Here is an 11,520-nt window from a genome sequence, read left to right as displayed (position 1 = left end):
GAGAGAAATATAGAGGTTAGAACCGATATGTATGAGCTACAATAGCCGTTAGTCTGATAAGTACCTACCTCCAAAATGACAGTGGTAGTGGCCCGCGTAAAATGTGCGTCTTAGGTACCCTTATTTACTTTTTTGCCACTGTCAATATTCCGGATGCAATTTTAGTAAGCTCTAAAAGTTAATATGTGGATCACAAAAAGTATACCATCGTCTTAGCTCAAATTTCATCTGTCGACACTTTTGGTGTCGACAGATGAAATTTGACGATGGTAAGTTTGCGATGGTAACTTGACGATGGTAAGTTTGCGAGTTGCGACATGGAAATTTTACTTTTTTACCTGACCGTGATCTGGCCTTCACTTGCAGTTCCAGTGTGGAGGCAAGACGGCGCAGGTCATACCTAGACCTTCCGTCCAAAATTGCATGACCAAATTGAGCCATAAAACATACATCGAATGGCCTATCTCCATTTTCCGTGGTCTAAATCACAACTCTTTTTGACCGATAAGAAATTACATAGTCACTGCACGCTGGCTACCTTTAATGACTCATGAAAGGGTACTAATAAGGGCGCTCGTTATGACTCATTTAGAGGCCGCCAGAGCCCAAATTGTGAAAATGATGGTGTTTCGTTTGACTTATCCTCAACGTCATTTGTTGTTTCTAAGAGTGCCTACCAAAGAACCATAGACCACGTCTTTACCAGCTGCTGACTCACATGTTTACGGTAGCTCGTGTTCGCGGCCAGGCCGGTACGTGCGCCGCCATACATCCCGTGCAGGGCTTTCCAGCCGTCAGGGATCCCCCCGAAGGAGGGAGGGGAGGGGAGCAGACGTCCGGCCTTTCCAAACAGTCAGTGAAACCAAACCCCCCGGCCCAGCCGACAGCACGACGGAATTCACAGCAAATGGCGAACACAGCACCGACCTGCGTGTCTGCATCATATACCATGGATTATGATATGATAGGCGGCTTTAGTCGTGCAGGATATGAAATCATTTGTGACCTGCCGTTCAGTGTCTCAGCGTTGGAATACATGTTACCTAGCCTTCCTGTTATGCGTGCATAACTATCTCATATTCTAGTCAAATGCATTCCGTTCCAAGCTTTATTTCTATCTTTGCAAGAAATAAAAAAAACACATAGGCGCGGGAGCCGGGGGGCAGTGGGGGCAGCCTGCCCCCCAACTCTGGGGCCGTGGGGGCGGTGCCCCCACAGTCGGAAAGTAGTTCCCGCGCCCCTGAAAAAACATGTGGAAAAAAAAAAAACGGCGAAATTCAAATCAGGACTGGCCTCTGTTAAACCGTTAAACACAGGATGTTAACTTTTGACTGCACGGAGATGCTCTACGAAATGGTGGGAACAGTTGCGGCCAAATGTTGTCGAGGAGACGGACCGACCATCAGGTTATGCATGCGCTTGTAGTTAAACTCTGCTTAGCAAGGGAACTGCGCTTTGCCATTCCATTCGTCTGAAAACGTCGATCGAAGAAAAAACATTGCACTGCGCATATCTCACCGTATAAGCCATTGTGCAAGAATGACTTAGAGGTGAGAAGTGGACTCCACGTCGGAAGTGAAGTCCACTTCGGAAAGTACTCGTCGTCCCAACAGGCTGTGTAGCTGTGTTTATTCAACGCTATCTAAAAGCTGACGGAGAGTTTATGCGCTACCCAGCGTCTGTAGCGCCGGAACTGCCAGCGTAGGGTTCTCTTGCGGGAGAGGGAGGGGATGGAGGGGCGGAGGGTCACTCGCTCCAGCTGGGACGGTCCACGCGGTGGAAAACCCTCCCCTCCCCTCCGTTTCCCGCCACATCCCGGCCAGTGAGGTGACTCGGGCACCTATATATGCCGCCGCAGGCCTGTCAGAGGTCACATATCACTCACAGCGTCCTGTCGGTCACAGCACAGCGTTCAGCTGCCCACTGTAACACCTTCTCCAAATACCCGTCACAGTCAGAAGTGAGTTCGATTCATCGCGCCATCGCGTTTTCTGAATACTTCTTTTAAAACTGTTACGTTGAGTTATTTCTATGTACGAATCGGTTATCAAATCAAATATCCCGTTTCGATTTTAAAAAGACAATAGCGTTTCATGTAACAATGATCGATCAGCCACAAAGCACAATCTGTTTCTAACATTTTTTTCAGCACATGGCTTTATCTGGCAAGTCATCTACTGATGCCAGCCGTGTGTCCCTCCCATAACAGAGTGAGAGCACTACGACCTCCCTCCCTCTCGTCACCACGTGCTAATCACTGACGGCACCGCCCCTCTCCGCAGCCATGTCCCGTCGCGGCGTTCTGGTGCTGGTTCTTCTGGCGGCCGTGGCCGTCACCTGGGCCAGTCCGCAGTGGAGGAGCCACAGCCGCTTCCAGTCGTCTCGTCCCAACTATGGCCGGGCGGCGGCCAACGCGGCCACACAGGCGGCCGGTAGCCGGTACGGCCTGGGCGGCAGCTGGAGTCCCAAGGCGGGAGGAGTGCGCGTCTGGCAGTCCCGCAACGGCCGCGCCGGCCTGGGCCTGGGCATCAGTACCGACGGCAGGCGCAACCACGGCGTCGGTCTCGGCTTCAAGCTCAAGTTCTGAGCGGCCACCAGTCGCCAGTCAGGGACGTGCAGACATTAGGGCTCAGGGACGGGAGGGGACAGGGCTGGAGAGGTATTTGCGTCTCCACCCGGTGCGCTCTTGTACGAAATCGACGGGATTGACGACCCACGCAGCACAGAGTTCTAGTTGTGGCGGTGATGTGTGCTGCATCCTATTGTTACCTGTTATCGCTCTGATGGAGGGAAAATGATAACAATAAACTTATACAATCGTGCATTGTTGTTCTATGCAGTCACTTTGAAATACGTGATGTGTGGCTGAAGCACTGTTTTCTGCTCATGCCCTGGAGTAGCAGCCATGGTGGAGGCGAGTAATTTTCGTTCACAAGAAACTGTTCACGGACCGATGACCGACCTTCGAGAAATACATATAGATGGAAACCATAACATATTGCTCAATGTGTTTTTCTTAACCGTCGTAAGTAGTGCTTGTCGTGTCATGGCTGGCATTCCACCATATCAACTGTCTTCCCGCGCCCCGCTGGGTGTCCTGGATTTCCACGTCCAGGTGTTTGAACACCCCCTTCTAACTTGTTCCCTAGGCCACGCAACGATACGCGGAAAGCAGCGTTCGAAAGAGCGCCAAAAATAATGACGAAATCACGTCAGTCACTTTTTAGGTCAGGTCAAAGGTTGGTCACCAGAAGTCATTAAAGGCAAAATTTCGCCGATTTTCAGGTCAAATGTCGACAATTTCCAAGAAGCCAACGCATAACTCGGCCATCGGGAACCAGTAGAGCTACAGCGCCGCGGAAAAGCGCATTCGAAAACCCTATTAACGCACTTTCTGAGTAATCTTCTCCGATTCGACCCAGCGTCAACGGTTTTGCCTGCAGAGTGCAGGGGTAAAAACTGCCAAAATGCCGATTTTTTTGAAAGCTTTTCTACAATGACTTTTGGCTCAAGCCTTGCACGAGCTTACTTTTACCGGCAACGTGTTCCTCTCTCAAGACGTATCGAATGAACTATAATTTGACCTTGAAAGGTCAACTTGAAAACTTGACCTCATGTCAAGGTCATGACCTGACCGGAAAGGGTCATGCTGCATATCAGTCGATCCGTATCGTCGAGCTGAACACATCCAAAGCGTTTTCATCACTCTAGCATGCCGCTATCAAAAGTTATTCGCGAGAAAACTGTTAGATACCATTCGTGACCTGAGATGACATCAGGGGCATAAACAGTGGTCACAACTCACAGATACCATTTTCATGTTTAGTGTAACTTAGTTATTTGTAATTCAGTGTTTGGGAGTGTTTATAATGGCTTTCGTCCAAAAGAGGCGCCTTTCAATTTTCTCCCATTGACTTATACGTAATATGGAGGTCGCAAAAATGACCTGACCTTAGGTCATTGATATTATGAGATTAAAATTTTGTACATACTTTTGCTCTCAGCCATCGCTGAAAGTTTCAAAGCGATCGGTCACTCGGTGTAGGTATGACAGACATCGAAACCTTTTATAAGGTGAGGTCACTTCAAGTGACCTGGCTACCTGACCTTGAATGACCTTGGTCTGAAATTTTGACAACATGTGTAGCATTGATGTATGATAAGGTGTGCCAACAACGGTGGCGCTCCGCGACGCCGTTTTTGAAGTCTTTGCTTAAAACCACAGGGGGGGGGTGTTCACCTCCCCCCCCCCCCGGCAGGGCGCGGGTTAAAGGAGCCATGTAACACTGATTCCAGTCTATTACTTTATGACCAAAGCAAGATATGAAGGAAACGTCGTTCCTCGTTGCTGGGTTAGGGCTTGGCTGAAGAAATATTTGCAGTAAGATACCTACCATTCATTGTTAACCTTCGCTGCCACGGTTTTTTTTTAGAAAAATCACTGTGTATTTCACCCCGATCAGAATCTCTAGCGGTACAGACCAAGAGGATTCACTCGCGCATATGATTGAGGCAGGGAGCGCCACTGGCAGCGGACCCTAGCGGCGGCCCACAGAAGCTCATCCGCCGCAGAGCCAGAGAGCAGTCTCCAAGGCTAGGGTGAGCACGCCGCTCGTCCTCGTCCCAAACACACAGCAACGTGCACCAGATCGTGGGTGCATCACGGTCGCGACAATGCAAAGATACTGATCTTACAAATACATGAACAATGCAGACACAATAACATCAAGCGCATACAAAAGTAAATTAATAAAGCACTAAGCACGCACACAAAAGTAAATTAATTATATAAAGGAATGCATACGGGGGAAATGGGAGAAAAGATAAAGAAGAAAAAAGGAGCGAAGGCACTGCCGGCGGAGCGGGCGGCAGCACCACCGGGCACCCCCACGACGAGCGGGCAGGACCGAGAAGCTACCGGGTGACAGTCGCAACGCCGCGCCAGCCGCCGGGCCCCAGCCGGAGGCCCACGACGACCGGGATGTCTCGCATGCACGTTGACTTGTGGGTAGGATGGGAGAAGGTTCCGGAAAGAATATGCCGTTAGTTTTAGGGCCCTGCCCCTGAAACAATGTTCGCGACAGTGCCCCACTTCGACTCAAACCTCTGAAAAGAGTGCCGTTTTACAGCACTTTTATACTCTTTTTCGGCTTCCATTTTAAGCAATGAGTGAAATTCTTGTTTACTTGGAGTATTACTGCCACGGGGGTTAACGCAACCCCCCATAAGAGGTTTCGCCAATAACTCGCTTTAAAGGTAGTGTGCCACCTTTGAAAGATTTCCCATTTTATTTTTCCTAGGATAAGAAGCTTCTGTTTTTACCTAATATCGCAAAAAAAATCAAAAATGGGCCTGAAGTAGTGCCTTTTTCGCCTAACAGTTTATCGGTTTTTCGATATGTATAACAACTGTAGTGGGCTGACCTGCAAACAGGCGTCGGCAACAATCGCGAATGCGGCGCACATGTGACAATAAGCAAAGGTCATTATAGAGTTACGACGTACGGGAATGAGTTATCAGCTGTCTAATCGTAGACAACACAATGTCGAGCCTTAAAATGTAAGCCTGTATTGGTATTGTTTCTTTTATTTGGCTGTCGAACATTATTTATGGTTTGAAATATGATTTTATGTAAAATAATTGATAGGAAAAAGCCGTCTCTTAAGTTATGACCCCATTTCACCACACGCAAGTGGCAGAAATGACAATGATCAGCTGACGCATTTTTCTTGGCCGAAGTCAGAGCGCGCGGCCCGACGCACCACCACCGCACCACAAAGTATGAGCAGAAGCCGCGCCCAAAGCCAGGGCCCCGGTAACGTGAGGTAGCCGAGTCGGGGCAGCGTGCGCTGACCCAAGCCGGGGCCGCAGCTTTGGGCGCGATCTACCGCATCCCCGCGGGCAGCCCCGGGCTATCACATGACACCGGGAGGACGCGCGGCCCCGGCTTGGGTCTGCGCACGCTGCCCCGACTCGGCTACCTCACGTTACCGGGGCCTTGGCTTTGGGCGCGGTCTACCGCACCACCTAACAGGCGTGTTCGAAACCGCAGGAGATGACGATGAACGGGTTTATCGAAACTTGATTGGATGAGCATATCGGTAATAGCGATTTCAGTGTGTGCATTTATTGTTCAGAGTGGTGTGAAATGTGGTTGGGGTACGACCGACAACCCGCCGGGGCGAATTTCGCACTGGGGTACTCAAAATTTGAAGAATTTAACCCGCGCCCCAGTGACGGTCTCCGCCAACTTCGCCCTAGTGGGGGGGGGGGGCATATGTTACCACCCACCTCTAACTCAAAAACTAAGAGGGCGAGAAAGACGCGGTAAAAAGCAGTCGATAGCTCTTGATGCGTACGTTTGAAAGTATTTCGGTCACTTTTCATCTTAGAGCAATATTGGGGTCACCAGAGGTCATCAAAGGTCAAAATTTGCGAATTGTCATTATATTTTTTCAGAAAACATGCTATTATCTCAGGAACTATGATAGCTAGAAAAACGCTGGGAAAAGTAATCGATAGCTTTTGAACTCTTCTTTTGATAAGGTCATCATCAAAAATGACCTCAGGTCAACGGTTTAGCCTCCAGAGGGCAAAAACTCCAAAAATAGCTGTTTTTAAGAAAAGTGCTTTTCGACAATAACTTTTGACTAAAAAAAGCTAGGTCATTTCTCATGCCAGAATCATGTTCCTCTCGCCGAGACGCGTCGAATGAACTATATTTTGACCTTGAAAGGTCAACTTCAAAATTTGACCTCAGGTCAAGGTCATGACCTGACCGGAAAAGGTCATGTTGCATATCAGTCGATGCGTCTCGGCAAGACAAACACAATGAGGCCAACCCCAGCGTTCTATCTCTTTCCAATCGAGAGTTATTGGCAAAAAACTGTTTGTAGCCTCAAATGACCTCGGATGACCTTTCAAGAGGCAATCAGCAAAAACGACACCTTGGTCGTCACGGGTGGTCCAAATCATTGTTATCCTGAAATATTTGGACTGTTCCTATGCGTACACACGGATCTAGAGGCATTTTCGTTTTTCTCCATTGACTTATAATGGAAAGGTCACGCCACTGACCTGACCTTAGGTCACGCATATAAAAAATCCGAGATAACCAAATTGTAGGCACCCATAACATCATGTAATCCACCAAGTTTGAAACCTCTCTGACAAACACTGCAGGCTGGACATGATTGCAAACTTTTTTTAAGGCTTGGTCAGTTAACTTGACCTAATGACCTGACCTGACATGACCTGGGGTCAAAAATTTCACACATTGTCCAAAATTGATGTACCAAAAGCTACCCCAAGCGGCGCGGCGCTACGCGCCGCGGTTTTTTATTTATACGAAAAAAACGCGACAGGGTGGTAACATATGCCCCCCCCCCCACTGCAGTGGGGGGTTTTTATCGATCCTAGCACGAATTTATTTATATCGCATCCTCCGCTACCTTAACTAATTTTATTTCACCTTCAAATGGTTAGGCTTAGGGTGTATGATCCCTGACAACATGGTTGGCTCTCCTGCTTGACCCCATCCCTCCCCCGCCCCCTCCCCACGGACTTAGCACTGAAGCGTTTTCGGCTAGCAATGCATGGTGGGCGTGGAAGCGTTAAAAAAGTAGAACGAAACTACAATCGTTTTAGAATTAGATATTTGTTCATGTCCAGCCCAATCACCAAAAGGCATTTCGGGCTTAACCTTCCAGGCGGTGGGGGGGGGGGGCATTTTTTGCCCCCCCTTTAGTTTTTTCGATATATCTCGAGAACCGCTGCGCCGATCGTCACCAAACTTTCAGTACCCTCCCGGGAGCAGCTAGCGTACATGGTGACCAAAAATTTTTCCAAAGGCTATGATAGGTTGGCCGCTAATGACGTCAGAGTGACGTCATTTTTGCCCTTTTCGACCCAAAAAAGGTTTCGCGGGAAGAGCTGTCAGGCCTACAGCTTTAGAGATACAGAAAAATGTTTCAGACATAAAAGGTGTGGAATTAAAAGGGTTACAAAACTGCTATTTCGGTTTTTCGATTTTTTTGAATTTTGACCCCCAAAAATCAAAAAATAGATTTTTTGAATATAATAGCCAAAAATCCAAAAAGTTTTTTGAATTTCGAAAAAAACCGGAATATATGTGATAGCCCCTACCGCCTTCTATCTACATACCAAATTTGAGATCGATACCTCTTTTTTTTGGCCAAGTTATAGCGAAAAAACTGTTCAAAATTGATGACGTCAAATTTTCAAACTCAATTTTTAGCAATTTCAGACCTCGTAGCGCAAAACAAAGACCACCATTAGACTCCCCGTGACGAGCTGCATCGAATCGATACCCATTTTATGCAAAACTATCAACTTTAAAATTTGACCTTTTTTGACCTGACCTTGACCTGACCTCCACCAGAAAGTGACCTTAACCGTACCTGATGGTCTTATAACCAACACCATTGAGTTGGAAATGAAAAACTGGCCATAAAACATGCATCGCATAACCTTAGTAAAGTTGGGCTCATGTGGTGACCTTGGTGACCTTTGGTGACCTGACCTGTGACCTGACCTGGTATGACCAGTGACCTCTAATAGCAACATATGTACTAGACAACTAACGCCTTATCGCTGATTTTCGACAAAATGCGTTTTACTCGGTGTTATAGCGCTTTCCCTGGAAGGGGCTTCCAGGTGAAACATTTTATCTTTGACCTGACCTGTGACGTCATCGGTGACCCCGAGGTCAATAAAATTTGGTTTCCTTCGACAAATTTGACAGGGCTATCGAACGCCGTTTGAATTTTCCGGATCCGTCCAGTAGTTTCGGAGATACGGGGGGGGGGCAAAAAAGTGCCCCCCCCCCCCCCCACCGCGCGGAAGGTGGCTGGTAGGCCCACCGCCTGCCGGGTTAACCTTTGCACTTTGTTAGTCCTTGCACTTAAAGGGGGAGGGGGTCGCACAGACTTCTGTCCTCGACTTTTCGCAACTAACTCAAGCAAAACGTGGCGGATCACGACGAAACTTTCTATACCTTCGATTCGATCAATGTTACTCACACACTTAAAATTTCATGACCTTGACCTTAATAAAAATTTGACCTGTGACCTGTTTCACCAGACCATGTCAGGCTGGTATCGATTTGGCGCTTATCAGCGCACATTATCGGCGCGTTTTCAGTCTTGTTGTGGTTGTTAACTCTCCAAGGTATGAAATGCTGTTTGTTCTTTGCATTTTAAGGTCACGTTAAGGTCAAATCAAGGTCATTTACCTTAGATGACCTTAGTTGACTTTTTCAAGTTATACGATTTTTTAGATAAGTGCTTGGCGCTTATTTCGAACTTAACGCCCATTTGAAGATTTAAGTAGTTTTGGTGCCTAACGGAACATGCTACGAAGCCGTCAAAGGTAATCGACGCCTACCTTCTACGGATAGCCGGCAAGACACCTACTGGTCGGGCCTGACCTGACCCGGCCTAGCATGGAAACATCATCCTTGATCAAAACTAGCTTGAAATTCGTGATTAGCACCCCAAAAACCTCCAACCTCACTTTACAAAGTTACAGCATTTTTCGATTTACCTATGTATATCAAAGCTCTGTACTGAAGTTCAATAAGGTGAACATTGGCGGCGATAGCCAATAAAATGGACGCAACGTTGCAAGGATGTTGTTGTTTTGTTCAAAAAGAACATTTGGCGATAGAAAAATAATGTCAACATGGTATCACCCCCTTCCTCCCTCCTCCCAACTCCTATACTGACCGGAAACCCCCAGGCGTTGTGCTGCGGTCGGGTAACCCGCCGCGGCGCGGCCCGGCGGGGCGTAAGAAACCACGCGGCACCGTCTGCTTTGACGTCTCATAGTGACTGGTTTAGGCAAATTTCGGCAAAAAAATGAGAGCTGCCCCTGATGCAGAAATTATTGGAGAACATTTTGATATACATTTCCACGCGTACCACCGCGTATCAAACTTTGTAAGGCAATAGTTTGCTTGTCAACTCTCTGAATCATTCAATCAAGAAGCATTTTAACATTTTTAACATTTCGGTCAAAAATTATACATTTGGATGAATTTTGGAAATTTTCGTGCATACCATCATCTTCCTTATAAGTCAAAGATAATGAAAACATGTCGAAACTATAACCTGCTGTTCAGGGAAACGAGTGAGAGGGCGTTTTATTGTAGTGTGTTTTTTTGCTGTATGCAGGTAGCACGACGCTGGTCAGGACGAAGCTACACTTTGAGAGGTTTTTTGAGGCATAAACAATCATTTTACAGACGATTTAAGGTGTGATTCGGATGCGCTGGACAATTCTACGTGGAATGAATAACAAAAAAGTGGAAATCGAAATACTTTAACTTGCCACTTAATGCGTGCTAGGATGGCATAAGTCCCCACGGTGCACTGGGGCGAAGGTTAAGACGTTTCCATGAGTTTTGAAGGTATGGATAAGTTCTAAAAATCCGGTTCTTCTTATCTGGGCCATTAACTCCATACGGTCCAGAAAAGCTGGCACACTAACTACCTTTAAAAGCGGCCAATCGGGACGAAACTTTCAGTACCCTCGCGCTGATCAATTTTACACCTACTCTAAAAATTTCATGACCCCGACCCAAATGAACTTTGATCTGTGACCTACTTTTTGAGACCATGTTTGGCCAGAATCGCGATTCGGCGTATGTCGGCTCGCATTAGCCGCACGTTTGCAATCTTTTCGTGGTTTCAAGCGTTCAAACATGTGATTTGATGTTGCTCCCATTGTATTAGGGTGGATGTCAAGGTCACCTGGAGGTCAGGTCACGTCATTGACCTTTGATGACCTCGGTCCTCTTTTTCGAGTTTCACATGTTCCTAGACTATATTATAGTTTTTGGAGCTGAATTTGAATTTAGCAGCCAGTAGAACATTTACGAAGTAGTTTTGGTGCCTTCGAAACATGTCACGTCACGAGGCTGTCAGAGGCGGTTGACACGTACTACGAATACCTGGCAGGACCCCTACTGGTTGACCTGAGCTGACCTGACCCGACCCGGCCTAAATGCATAAAGACATCATCTGTGATTAAAACTAACATGATATTCGTGATCAGCACCCCGAAACCCCCAATCGAAGCAACACTTTACGACGTTCTAACAGGTCCCGATTTCCCCGACTTCTGGGTCATTGACCTGACCTGGAAGGTCAACCGATGACCTACGACCTTGAAATTGGGTATCATCGGCTTTCTCTCGTCACGCGCAGAACGCTCGTTTTTTTTTTTTTGCCAAGCTCTAGCTCAATAAGGGGCCAAACGCGAGGGGGCCTCGTACCCCACCCCCACCCCTCTTGTGCCGTTGAAGGACGCAAAATGGCCTGTGCCGGTGAATAAAATAATTGGCCATTTTCCAGTCACTTCTGCCAACCGTATGTCCGAATCGAGATACAAACACCTATCGATGGATTGCTGTTAGCTGATCACTTCTCGACAGGTAAACGCTCGAAGTAACCCAGGTAAACGATCACTACTCGAAGTGTTAGTTAAGCAGGCATCATA

The 11,520-nt window shown here is 47.4% G+C and overlaps 1 protein-coding gene across 2 annotated transcripts; it reads left to right on the top strand.

Moving 5' to 3' along the window:
- Positions 1 to 1,670: 1,670 nt before the first annotated feature.
- Positions 1,671 to 2,994, top strand: LOC122388067. Of its 2 annotated transcripts, none has more exons than XM_043378844.1 (2): positions 1,671 to 1,960; positions 2,283 to 2,994. In XM_043378844.1, exon 2 carries the CDS (start codon positions 2,285 to 2,287, stop codon positions 2,585 to 2,587), a length of 303 nt encoding a protein of 100 aa, XP_043234779.1. In that variant the 5' UTR covers positions 1,671 to 1,960; positions 2,283 to 2,284; the 3' UTR covers positions 2,588 to 2,994. The 2 variants fall into 2 exon arrangements, with proteins under 2 accessions (XP_043234779.1, XP_043234780.1); XM_043378845.1 differs by having other exon boundaries at positions 1,865 to 1,997; positions 2,281 to 2,994.
- Positions 2,995 to 11,520: the final 8,526 nt, after the last annotated feature.

The sequence above is a fragment of the Amphibalanus amphitrite genome, unplaced genomic scaffold (genome assembly GCF_019059575.1).
Source record: "Amphibalanus amphitrite isolate SeventyFive unplaced genomic scaffold, NRLGWU_Aamphi_draft 000307F_arrow, whole genome shotgun sequence".
NCBI lineage: Eukaryota > Metazoa > Arthropoda > Thecostraca > Balanomorpha > Balanidae > Amphibalanus > Amphibalanus amphitrite.
Note: the sequence above shows the minus strand (reverse complement) of the source record. Positions and strands in the feature narration are given on the sequence as shown.